General features: G+C 28.2%; 1 protein-coding gene across 1 annotated transcript; it reads left to right on the top strand.

Annotated features, from left to right (window-relative positions):
• The first annotated feature begins 9,628 nt into the window (after window positions 1-9,628).
• Window positions 9,629-11,817, top strand: LOC106784978 (probable glutamate receptor). Its single transcript, XM_014745049.1, has 7 exons — window positions 9,629-10,114; window positions 10,263-10,592; window positions 10,681-10,846; window positions 10,922-11,130; window positions 11,342-11,431; window positions 11,511-11,678; window positions 11,743-11,817. Exons 1-7 carry the CDS (start codon window positions 9,629-9,631, stop codon window positions 11,815-11,817), a joined length of 1,524 nt encoding a protein of 507 aa, XP_014600535.1.
• Window positions 11,818-12,938: the final 1,121 nt, after the last annotated feature.

Genomic DNA, 12,938 nt, shown 5'->3' with positions numbered 1-12,938 from the left:
TTATCGGCAGCTTATTCTGCGTCTTTGATAAGCATTTTAACGTCTGCCATCCATACATTACCTTTCTCTTCATTAGAGACTTTCGTTGAAGACGGTACTTATCAATATTTCGTTTTGCATGGTTCATCTGAATATGGAATATTTGTGGTAAATATGATAACAATCATCTTTGTTTTACTATAAAAATAAGAATAAGTATATATCATAAAAATTTATTTGCAGAATTCGGACAATCCGCTTAAAAATAAATTAAGGAAATTGATTTATAAAAAAGACAAATTTCCAACTTCTTTACTAGACACATTTAATATGGTACAATGAACTATTAAATCCTTTTCAATACTAATGATCAATATAACGGTCATTCATCTTAACGATTACAGTATTCTGTAACGGAAGTATTAAGATAGAAACTAAATAACTTTTATAATTAATATATTTTATTAATTTTACAGATTTGTGAGAATCCAAAATTAGCGGTATACATTTTCGACAAAAAAATAGATGAAATATCTTTTAAATTGCCATGCGATGTAATTTCTGTTAAAGTAGGAGGCATAGTAAATCTATCCATTATTTTATCCAAAAACAATGCATTCATCGGAATCATCAATTTTTGGTAATTATTAAAATTAATCTGCCGTGCTTTATTATTGATCTACCTTTATAATACAAACTTATTCCAGGTTACAAAAATTTTTCCATACTGGAATGTTAAATCGTCTGAAACATACGATGCATAAAAACGAATTCCAACAACCGATACAAGAGCATATTCCAATTTCCATAGTCTGCGTAATTTCATTAATTTTCTTCATTCTAATCGGTATAATTATTAGTACATGCATTCTGTTAATAGAAAAATATGTTCATACTCGTAAAATGAAAAAACAGTTAGTGGTTAATTTTGTCCCGTCGATTAAATTGTCCAAAATTTATGATAAACGAAAGGAAATTTTAACAAATATGACAAACAATTATGCTAATAAGATTGGGTAAATTATTGATCCTCTCGTTATGGTATGCTTTTAAGCGAATAACGTTCTATGTAAATTTGATCGTACATACGTAATCTCATATAATATAAGACCTCGAAATTTACAAACATAGCGTGGCGCGGAAAGAACTTATGGGACAATCTAATATATTCATTACCCCCTCCATCGTCTCTCATCATTTCTTTGCATTCTTTCTCGAAATTTTCCGACTATTTCCGATCATGACAAATCTGGATTCTTCTTGTACTTCCGTATCGGGAATGTTCGCGAGATTTCGGTGTGACCACATATTAGGCGATAGTTCCAAGTTATTTCACCTTACAAAAAAAACATATGCGTTCCCATCTAGAGAAACGTTCTCTTTCTCTTTAATCCTACAATAAATTCTCACACACTTATATCCATATCATCACACACGTGACGAATAAAGAATAACATTTCTTTAGAGGTACTTATAAGGAATTTTCTAGAAATATCGATGCACACATTTCTTGAATTATCTTTCACCCTTACAATATCTTACACTCTTACAATATATGCATTTAAAATTATTTTCTATGGAAATTTTCATTATTTTCTGAGAACGAATAATTAAAATATGACGTTTAATGTTCGCAAAGTGCTTTGTAATAGTGTTAGCCTCGTTCATATCGCTTGAAACACAGTTATGATATTATTAAAAAAGAAGTAGGGCATTTCTAAAGTGTATCACTAAAAATGTCATTTGTATATGCAAATACGTTAATATAATACAAGTTATTGCATTAATAATCTCGCATCCATCAAAGAGGAAGAAAAAAAAACAGTAAGAGAAGAGAAAATAAAAAAATAACGTCTATTAAAACGATCGATAATAGGTAAACGTTAGAAAAATAGTTTTCTTTGTACGTATATGCACACAAATGTACACGAATGTTGCGTTTTAGTTTATGAGATCTCAACGATGATTGCGAAAGTCAAAGTAAAAGAAATTTAGTCTCACGGGATCTTCTTTCATGATAGAACGAAAATTGTTTTGTGTGTTATGTACAACACAGTTGTTCGTTTGCAACTTTCAAGTAAAAGATATTACTGTTGAGAAATACGTTGAGAAAAATAGCATTAGTAATGCGAATAACAATATTCGTTTATTTCTTTCTACTATCGAAAATCACGGGATTCTACGGACATCTTTCGATCGGTGACGAGAACATTCCTTTGATCATCGATATTTGCAAATTGTATCGTGCACAATCTGTTATTTTTTTATACAGTCAATCAATAAAAGGTACGAAAAAATATTCAATAATTTATTTTCTTATTAATTAAAATGGAACTTCTGAAACTTTTTTACTTTTCTATCCAGAGTGTATATGTTAATACTATTATAAGACTCAAACAGTAATTAATTAAAAATGAGAGAGAATTTATTCGAAAAATTCTTTGTCATTCCTAGAAATATAATATTAACTTGTATTAAAGACACTCACATGCAAATATTTCTGAGATCTTATTTGTTTCACAACTTTTATCTTAATCTTTTCTAAATGATCTTATTCTATTTAATAGAAATGGAAATTACAACAATGATGTTCAAATGGATGCGTGCATTTTCTCGCGAAGGTGTTATGACAACAAATTTCTATTTCTCAGAGTTGCATAAATCATCCTATTACGTAAAAAAAATTGTACAGCCGCTTTACGTTGCAATGATTTCTAATTACAAAGATATTGATGAACTTTCATTAGTAACAAGTACATTCGACATGTCTTTTGCTGTGTGGTTTATTATTTTTACATATAGTGGACATGATCCGGATTATTGTCACAAWCCACCGTTTAATATATTTCATTTGAGATTCGACTCGAAAATGATCGTCCGTTGCAATAGGGAAAATATTTTACGTGAATGGTATTCGATTGATAAAAATGAAACGGAAATCGATGACGTAGCATTGTGGAGTTTAGAAAACGGAATTACAACGATTGTTCCTAATACTTTGTACGATAGAAGGAATAATTTAAAGGGTACGAATATGAGAGTTGTTACAATTAAGGTAAACGAATTATTTGAAAGACGTTTTACTTATTTTAAAACGTTTGCTTTTATTGTTTCTAATAATCAATGAAATATAATTTTCTTATTAACAAATTTTCATATTTTCATCTTTTTTTATTATTTAGAACTCATCATTTATAAAAGTAAAGAAGAATGGTAGATTAGACGGTATATTCGGTAATATATTAGAAGAACTTTGTGGTTTTCTAAATATCAGTATCAACGTTGTCTCCGAAGTAAGCCAGTATGGAAAATGGAATTCACAAAAAAATACTTGGTCTGGTGCAATTGGAAAATTATATACAGGACATGCCGACATTGCTGCTTCTTGTTTTTCCATGTCAAATTCGAGATTAAATGCCGTTGACTTCACGATTCCATTTTATGTCTCGCAAAATTCTCTTTTCATTCAAGAACCACAACAATTTGCGTTCAAATGGTCATCTTTTTTTTTAGTATGATAACATTTTTCTAAATTTTATTTCAGTTTTCTAATCCACAATTTATTACGAATCAATTAAATGCTATACTTTTTATCATAGACGTTTTCGCATTCTATCTGGATTTCTATATTGGGAATATTAATCGTTGCAACGATCTTGTTAATTTTTCTTAAAATAAATATTGGAATAGATCGAAAGATAGGATTTTTATTGTCGGATAATTTTCTGGAGATTTGGGGTATATTTTGTCAGCAGGGACTCCCAGGTTTAATATTTAATATATATTTTTCTTTTTTTTTTCTTACATATCTTTTTTAACAAAAATAATATTTCTCTTGCAGATTTTCCCAATCGTTGCTCGTTAAGAATAGCATACTTCTCAATATTTATTTTAGCAGTCGTTTTATCGGCCGCTTATTCATCAGTTTTGATTAGTTTTTTAACTACGATGAACAACAACATTTTACCATTTCGTTCATTAGAAGAGTTCGGTAATGATGGTACCTATCAACTTTACTTACTTCGTGATTCAAACAGTTATGATAAATTTTCGGTAAGTATAATATTTATTATCTATTGGGTTTACTAAAAGTTATTTCATATCATTTAAAACACAATGAACATTTAATATATGTAAACTGTCTTTTATTTATGGGGAAAAAAAAGAAAATAAATTTACAAACTATTAGCGCCGAAATAATATTTCGGCTTATAGTGTATATAGTGTATACTTGTATATGTAATTGTACAACAGTATTATACAATTTACTTACAGAACTGGAAAGGTCCACTTGCACAGAAAATAAGGAAGTTAATAATAAAAGAAGAAAAATTGTCAGTATATTCAATCGATGGATTTAATACAGTAAGATATAATATTATTTAATAGAAAAAAAAAAAAAAAAAAGGAAAAAAAAGAAAATTTATCCTTTCACGATTTTATTTTAAATATTTGTCATATAATTGCAGATTTGTAAAAATCAGAAAATAGCATTCTACACTTCCGAGTCTGTAAAGAATAAAGATAATTCTAAGATGCCCTGTAACATTCTTTCTATCCAAGTTGGACAAATAGACAGTGCTGGTATGATTTTATCGAAAAATAATCCATACACTGAGGTCATCAATTATCAGTATGTATTTTTCAATATTATTCATGTTAATATTTTAATTTATGCATACGTGTTAAAGCACACGTTCATTCTAGATTACAGAAATTGATCGATAGTGGAATAATGTATCGCTTGAAAAAGAAGTCATTTAAAATGAAAAATATTGATGAGATAAAGTATGAACCAGTTTCTATAAGCAGTGTATTATCACTTATTTTCTTCATTCTAATTGGTATCGTATTAAGTATTTGTATACTAATCATCGAAGTGTATGATTTTGCTTGTAAGAAAAAAAAGAAACAAGCATCACAAATTATTTCGTTTAATAATTCACAATATCTTGATGGTAAAACTAAAGCGCAGTAGAAAAAATATTGAAAAAAATTTAAGAAATTATAAGATCTACAAAATTTAAACAAATAACATTAATATATACTTTTCCAATTAATTTTTATAATATAGTTATAATTTTTTTTAATTGAATTGTAACATAAGCATAAATACATCTGATATTTCGCAGTGTACATTATTTTTATTGTATTTGCCTTGACATAAAGCTTTCATTTATGTTTAAAGAAGTATTAAATTTTTAAGTGTGATGTTCATCTATTAATTAAGAAAGTGCATTTCTCGGTTATATTGATTTTAACAGCTGTTACATTATGTTGATGGAGAACGACGTTTTTTTCAGACGGTGGATTATACAATCACTTGCTCGCTAATAAAAACGAATAATTTTTACTTATGAATACTCGCTCCTAGAAAAGCGGAAAGAAAAATGTGAAAAGAAAATGGGGAAATAAAAAAAATTCATTTAATAATAAAATAGATGGTATATTGAAATGGAAAAAATTCTTTCTTTTATACGTATTAAAACACAGTTAAGCGTTGTGTTTCTTCAGATCTCCACAACGACAACATACACAATACTCAATGCAAATATAATTTTCATATGGAATTAGAAATTAAGTCTCGTAGGATCTTCTTTTATAGTTTCATTAAAATTGTCCAATCGAATTCAGTATAACACAGTTGTTCGTTTGCTGCTTTCAAGTCGCTCAAATAATTCTTGGTAGATACGATGAAAATTATGACATTATTTGTGCAATTAACAATACTCCTCCTATTTTTTCTTTTACCGAAAATAACAGAATCTTACAAACATATTTCAATTAGCGACGAAAACATTCCTTTGATCATCGACATTTGCAAATTGTATCGTGCATCGTCCGTCATTTTTTTATACGATGAATCGAAAAAAGGTATACAAACCTGTTCCACATTTTATTTTATTAGAAATATTCATTGACGTAACATTATTTATTAGCTTTTATTCTAATTTTTTCTAAATGATCTCTTTTTATTTAATAGAAATGGAAATTACAACGATGATGTTCAAATGGACGCGTGCACTTTCTCGCGAAGGTTTTATGACAACAAATTTCTATTTCTCAGAGTTGCATAAATCATCCTATTACGTAAAAAAAATTGTACAGCCGCTTTACGTTGCAATGATTTCTAATTACAAAGATATTGATGAACTTTCATTAGCCACAAGTACTTTCGACATGTCTTTTGCTGTGTGGTTTATTATTTTTACTCATAGTGTACATGATCCGGATTATTGTCACAATCCACCGTTTAATATATTTCATTTGAGATTCGACTCGAAAATGATCGTCCGTTGCAATAGGGAAAATATTTTACGTGAATGGTATTCGATCGATAAAAATGAAACGGAAATCGATGACGTAGCATTGTGGAGTTTAGAAAACGGAATTACAACGATTGTTCCTAATACTCTGTACGATAGAAGGAAAAATTTAAAGGGTATGATTATGAAGGTTGTTATAATTAAGGTAAACGAATTTTGTTGAAGATGTTTTGTCTACTTCCTCGAAAGACTTTAAAGAATTTGTTAATTTTTTTCTTTAATATGCACTGTAGAATTACTTTTTAATTATTGAATTTAAGTTGACTAGTCCTTTGTTTTTAGAGCTCAGTACTCATAAAAGTAAAAAAGAATGGTAAATTAGATGGGATTTGTGGTAGAATACTTGAAGAACTTTGTTTTGCTCTGAATTTTACATTCAGAATTGTATCCGAAACTGATGAGTATGGCATATGGAATAGAGAAGAACATAAATGGACTGGTGCAATTGGTGAAATAAATTCCAGACGTGCTGACATTTGTCCTGCTGGTTTTTCTCTGACTAATTCGAGATTAAATGATGTTGATTTTACGATTCCTTTTTTAATCTCTAGAAGTTCTTTTTTCATTCAAGAACCACAAAAATTCTTCTTTAAATGGTCATCTTTTTTCTCGGTATGATAAAATGTTTTCAAATCAAACGTTTTTTTATCCTCAATTTTTTACGAATCAATTGAACAGCATAATTTTGGTAATAGACTTTTACTTATTCCATTTGGATTTCTATGTTGGGAATATTATTCGTTCTATCTATCTTGCTAATTTTTTTAAAAGTAAATACTGGAACTGATCGAAAGATAGAACTTTTATTGTCGGATAATTTTCTGGAGATTTGGGGTATATTTTGTCAGCAAGGTCTCACAGGTTTGACATTTTATATATTTTTGTATTTTTTTCTTACATTTCTTTTTTAACAAAAAAAATCTTTTTCTTACAGATTTTCCCAATAGTTTCTCGTTAAGAATAGCATACTTTTCTATATTTATTTTAGTAGTCGTTTTATGGGCTGCTTATTCAGCTGCTTTGATTAGTTTTTTAACTACTACAAACAACATTTTACCATTTCGTTCATTAGAAGAGTTTGTTAATGACGGTACTTATCAACTTTACCTTTTTCGTGGATCGTATAATTATGATATGTTTTTAGTAAGTATAAGACCTATTATCTTTTTGTTTCTTCTGTAAGTTACTTAATCATTTAAAATTCATCTGTCACCTAATTAACAGATACGTCTTTTATTATATTTTTATGGTGGAAAACACGTAATAACTTTTCAAACTATTAGCTGTAAAATAATTTCTCTTGGTGTCGCATACTTGGATAAATGTATATATAATAATTTTAAATCTTTTTTATTTACAGAACTGGAAAGGTCCACTTGCACAGAAAATACAAAAGTTGATGATAGAAGAAAAAAAATTGTCACCGATTGCACTCGTAGGATTTAATGCAGTAAGATAAAGTATGATATAAAACATGATTAATTCTTAAATGCAATATTTCATTATTTATATTTGTTATAAAATTACAGATTTGTGAAAATCAGAAAATAGCACTTTATACATCCGAGATATTAAAAGATTCAGTTAATTCGGAAATACCATGTAACGTTGTTACTATCAAAGCAGGACATGTGGATACTGCTGGTATGATTTTGTCGAAAAACAATCCATACACTGACGTCATCAATTATCAGTATGATTTTTGTCAATAATTCAAATTAATATTTTCATTTATGCACATACGTTAAAGCATACGCTTGTTCTAGATTACAGAAGCTTATGGATAGTGGAGTAATATATCGTTTAAAAGAAAATTCACTTAAAATGAAATACATTGATGAGATAAAGTTTAAACCAGTTGTTATAACCAGTGTAATATCACTGATTTTCTTCATTCTAATTAGTACTTTTATAAGTATTTATGTACTGATCCTCGAAATGTGTATTTTTGCTCGAAATAAGAAGAAGAAATAAGTATTGCAAATTGATCCGTCCATTAATTCGCTAAAATTTAATGTTAAAAAAGGAGCATAGTAGAAAAGATGTTGCCTAAAATTAGAGAATTATAAGATCCACATAATTGTAGTAATTATGACATTAAGATGCTCTCTCTTTCTTCATCAAATTTTATATTATAATTATAATTCTTAAATTAAATTGAAACATTCGTAAGCACATCTGATCTTTCATATTTAATAACATTTTTGCAGTATTTATTTTTTTAACCCGAAAGCTTTCGTTTAAGTAGAAAGTATTGTTATACTGACAAATGTGTATGATGTTCCTGTATTAATTTGTAGAGTACATGTTCGATTTTATGGATTGTTAGAATTATTAAATTATGATAATGGAATTAGAATGGTTCTTTTTACCGGGTTAAACGCAGTGGTATATAGAAACCGAGAAATCGATATCTCACAACGTGCTGCTACGACGACAAACGATATAAAAGTGGGAACAAACGAAATGTAACCAAGTAAAAAAAGTAATAATTAATACGGAGTTCGCCAATCGCAAAGCGAGTACAGCGTATCGTCGTGTGCGTTATCACACCTATTACCAACATTTTTTTTAAGACGAAGAATTTTTTATCAATTGCGAAGTAACGTAAGCATTAATATATAATATATTAGATTATTATAATAATATATATGTCAGAATACGTTAATAGATGCCATTATGTGTGAAAAAAAACTCGCACTCATCAAAAAGATCGGAAAATACATTAAGGGAAATTGAAAGAAAACAAAAAATTATTAATATAACGACCAAAGACGTGTATAAACGAAGGATAAAATATTTTCTTTGAACGCATTGAAATACATACACACGAAGAAATGTTATGTTTATTAAGATCTCCACAACGATAACGATTCTCTCTCAATGCAAAAATATTTTTCTTAAGAAATTAGAAATTTAATCTCGTAGGATCTTCTTCTATAGTTTCATTAAAATTGTCTAATCGAATTCGGTATAACACAGTTGTTCGTTTGCTGCTTTCAAGTCGCGCTAATAATTCTTGATAGATACGATGAAAATTATGACATTATTTGTGCAATTAACAATACTCCTTCTACTATTTCTTTTACCGAAAATAACAGAATCGTACGAACAGATTTCGATCASCGACGAACACATTCCTTTGATCATCGACATTTGCAAATTGTATCGTGCATCGTCCGTCATTTTTTTATACGATGAATCGAAAAAAGGTATGCAAACATGTTCAACATTTTATTTTATTMGAAATATCCATTGACGTAACATTATTTATYAGCTTTTATCTTAATTTTTTCTAAATGATCTCTTTTTATTTAATAGAAATGGAAATTACAACGATGATGTTCAAATGGACGCGTGCACTTTCTCGCGAAGGTTTTATGACAACAAACTTCTATTTCTCAGAGTTGCATAAATCATCCTATTACGTAAAAAAAATTGTACAGCCACTTTACGTTGCAATGATTTCTAATTACAAAGATATTGATGAGCTTTCATTAGCAACAAGTACTTTCGACATGTCTTTTGCTGTGTGGTTTATTATTTTTACATATAGTGGACATGATCCGGATTATTGTCACAATCCACCGTTTAATATATTTCATTTGAGATTCGACTCGAAAATGATCGTTCGTTGCAATAGGGAAAATATTTTACGTGAATGGTATTCGATTGATAAAAATGAAACGGAGATCGATGATGTAGCATTGTGGAGCTTAGAAAACGGAATTACAACGATTGTTTCTAATACTCTGTACGTTAGAAGGAATAATTTAAAGGGTATGAATATGAGAGTTATTCTGATTAAGGTAAATTAATTTTTTTGAAAATGTTTTACTTATTTTTTTTTAAATCCTCAAATTATTTGTGTAAAAAAATTAAATTATTTGTAATAAGCAATTATATATATATACTTTTATAAACAAATTTCCAATATTTCGGTTATTTATTTTTCAGAACTCACCATTTATAAAAGTAATGAAGGATGGTAAATTAGATGGGATATTTGGTAGAACATTTGAAGAACTTAGTGCTTCTCTGAATTTTACTTTCCAAATTGTCTCAGAAGTGGAAGAATACGGTGCTTGGAACCCAAAAGAAAGTAAATGGACGGGTGCAATTGGTGAAATAATTTCCAGAAATGCCGATATTTGTCCTTCTAGTTTTTCTATAACTAATTCGAGATTAAATAATGTTGATTTTACGCTTCCATTTTTAGTCTCGAAAACTTCTTTCTTTATTCAAGAACCACAACAATTTTCGTTTAAATGGTCATCCTTCTTTTTGGTAAAATGAAACTTTTTTCAAATTGCATTTTTGTTCTCTTAACCACAATTTATTACGAATCAATTGAACGCTATATTTTTTGTCATAGACGTTTTCGTATTCTATCTGGATTTCTATATTGGGAATATTAATCGTGGCAACAATCTTGCTAATTTTTTTAAAAATAAATTCTGGAACTGATCGAAAGAAAGAATTTTTATTAGCTGATAGTTTTCTAGAGATTTGGGGTATATTGTGTCAGCAGGGTCTAGCAGGTTTGACATTTAATATATTTTTTGTATTTTTTTCTGATTTATCTTTTTTAACAATAAATTATATTTTTCTTCCAGATTTTCCTGATAGTTGCTCGTTAAGAATAGTATATTTCTCAATATTTATTTTAGTAGTCGTTTTATGGGCCGCTTATTCAGCTGCTTTGATTAGTTTTTTAACCACTCCGAACAAAATTTTACCATTTCGATCATTCGAAGAATTTGCTAAGGACGGTACTTATCAGCTTTACGTCTTTCGTGGATCTGTTATTCATGACATGTTTATGGTTAGTATTATATTTATGGATCTATTGTGTTTTCTAAAAAGATACTTTATTTTTTAAAAACAATTGGTCTCATAATATGAAACATTTTTATTTATTAATCGTGAATAAAACAAGAATACTTTTTGAACTATTTGTAGTTGAAAAATTTTTACTATTAGCATATAGCTTAATAAATGAACGTATAATAACGTGGAATCATTTTTATTTATAGAACTCGAAGGAACCATATGCGCCAAAAATAAGGAAATTAATGATAAAAGAAGAACAATTGTCAACAAGTGCAGTGATAGGATTTAATACAGTAGGATGAATTATTAAAAGAAAAAAAAAGGTAAATTTTTAGATGCGTTATTTTATTATTATTTCTTATAAAATTACAGGTTTGTGAAAATCAGAATATAGCACTCTATACGACTGAAGCAATAAAAGAAAACATTAATGTTAAGTTACCATGTGACATTGTTTCTATTAAAGTAGGAGAAATAGACATGGCTGGTATAATTTTGTCAAAAAACAATCCGTACACCGACGTCATCAATTATCAGCAAGTATTAAATTATTATTTTTAATACATCATTTATCGTATACGTAAAAATCTCATGCTTGTTGTAGATTGAAAAAATTTATCGACAGTGGAAGAATGCATCATTTAAAGCAAAAGTCATTGAGAATGACATATACAGATAATATTAAACATAAGCCAGTTCACGTAAACACCGTTATATCACTTATTTTCTTCATTCTAATTGGTATCGTATTAAGTATTTGTATACTAATCATCGAAGTTTGTATTTTTGCTTGTAATAAGAAGAAAAGATAAGTATTGCATATTGTTTCGTCTCTTAATTTGCAACAATGTAACATTAAAAGTGAAAAATACCAGATAAAATATGGCATATAATTTTAGAAATTAGGGAACCTACAATATTTTAGTAGTTATATTAATATTTTTGCCAATTATTTTTTTATAATACAATTGTAATTTTTTAATTGAATTTTAACAAATATAAACACATCTAATCTTTCACATTCAAGTATAGTTTTGCTATATTTGTTTTCATTGAAAGCCTTCGTTTATATAAAAAGTATTTTTATACGGTAATATGTAATGTAAAGGTATCAATTTGTAAAGTGCATGCTTCAATTTTATCGATTGTTACACATAATAAATTTTGTTAATGACATTAGAACGTTTCTTTTAAGAGAAGGAGGTCTCTACTAATAGCAAAGTATCATAAGCGTATAATTTTTATACGGATACGTTAATACTGGTCATATAGTATTATTGTACACTTACTTATCGACGAGATCGAAGAAGTACATTAGGAGAAATTAAAAGAAAACAATTAATTTCTATAAAAAAGATCTAGTTTGTATCAACGTAAAGAAAATAATTTAATTTAGACGTATAAATACATGCGGACAGAAACGTTATATTTATTCAGATCTCCACAATGATAACGACACTAAATGAAAAAATATTTTTCTTCAGAAATTAGAAATTTAATCTCGTAGGATCTTCTTCTATAGTTTCATTAAAATTGTCTAATCGAATTTAGTATAACAGAGTTGTTCGTTTGCTGCTTTCAAGTCGCTCAAATAATTCTTGGTAGATACGATGAAAATTATGACATTATTTGTGCAATTAACAATACTCCTTCTATTTTTTCTTTTACCGAAAATAACAGAATCTTACGAACAAATTTCGATCAGCGACGAACACATTCCTTTGATCATCGACATTTGCAAATTGTATCGTGCATCGTCCGTCATTTTTTTATACGATGAATCGAAAAAAGGTATGCAAA

This window comes from Polistes canadensis, unplaced genomic scaffold (assembly GCF_001313835.1).
Source record: "Polistes canadensis isolate GaletaPanama2010 unplaced genomic scaffold, ASM131383v1 scaffold_43, whole genome shotgun sequence".
In the NCBI taxonomy this organism is placed as follows: domain Eukaryota; kingdom Metazoa; phylum Arthropoda; class Insecta; order Hymenoptera; family Vespidae; genus Polistes; species Polistes canadensis.
This window is presented reverse-complemented; position numbering and strand designations above follow the sequence as displayed.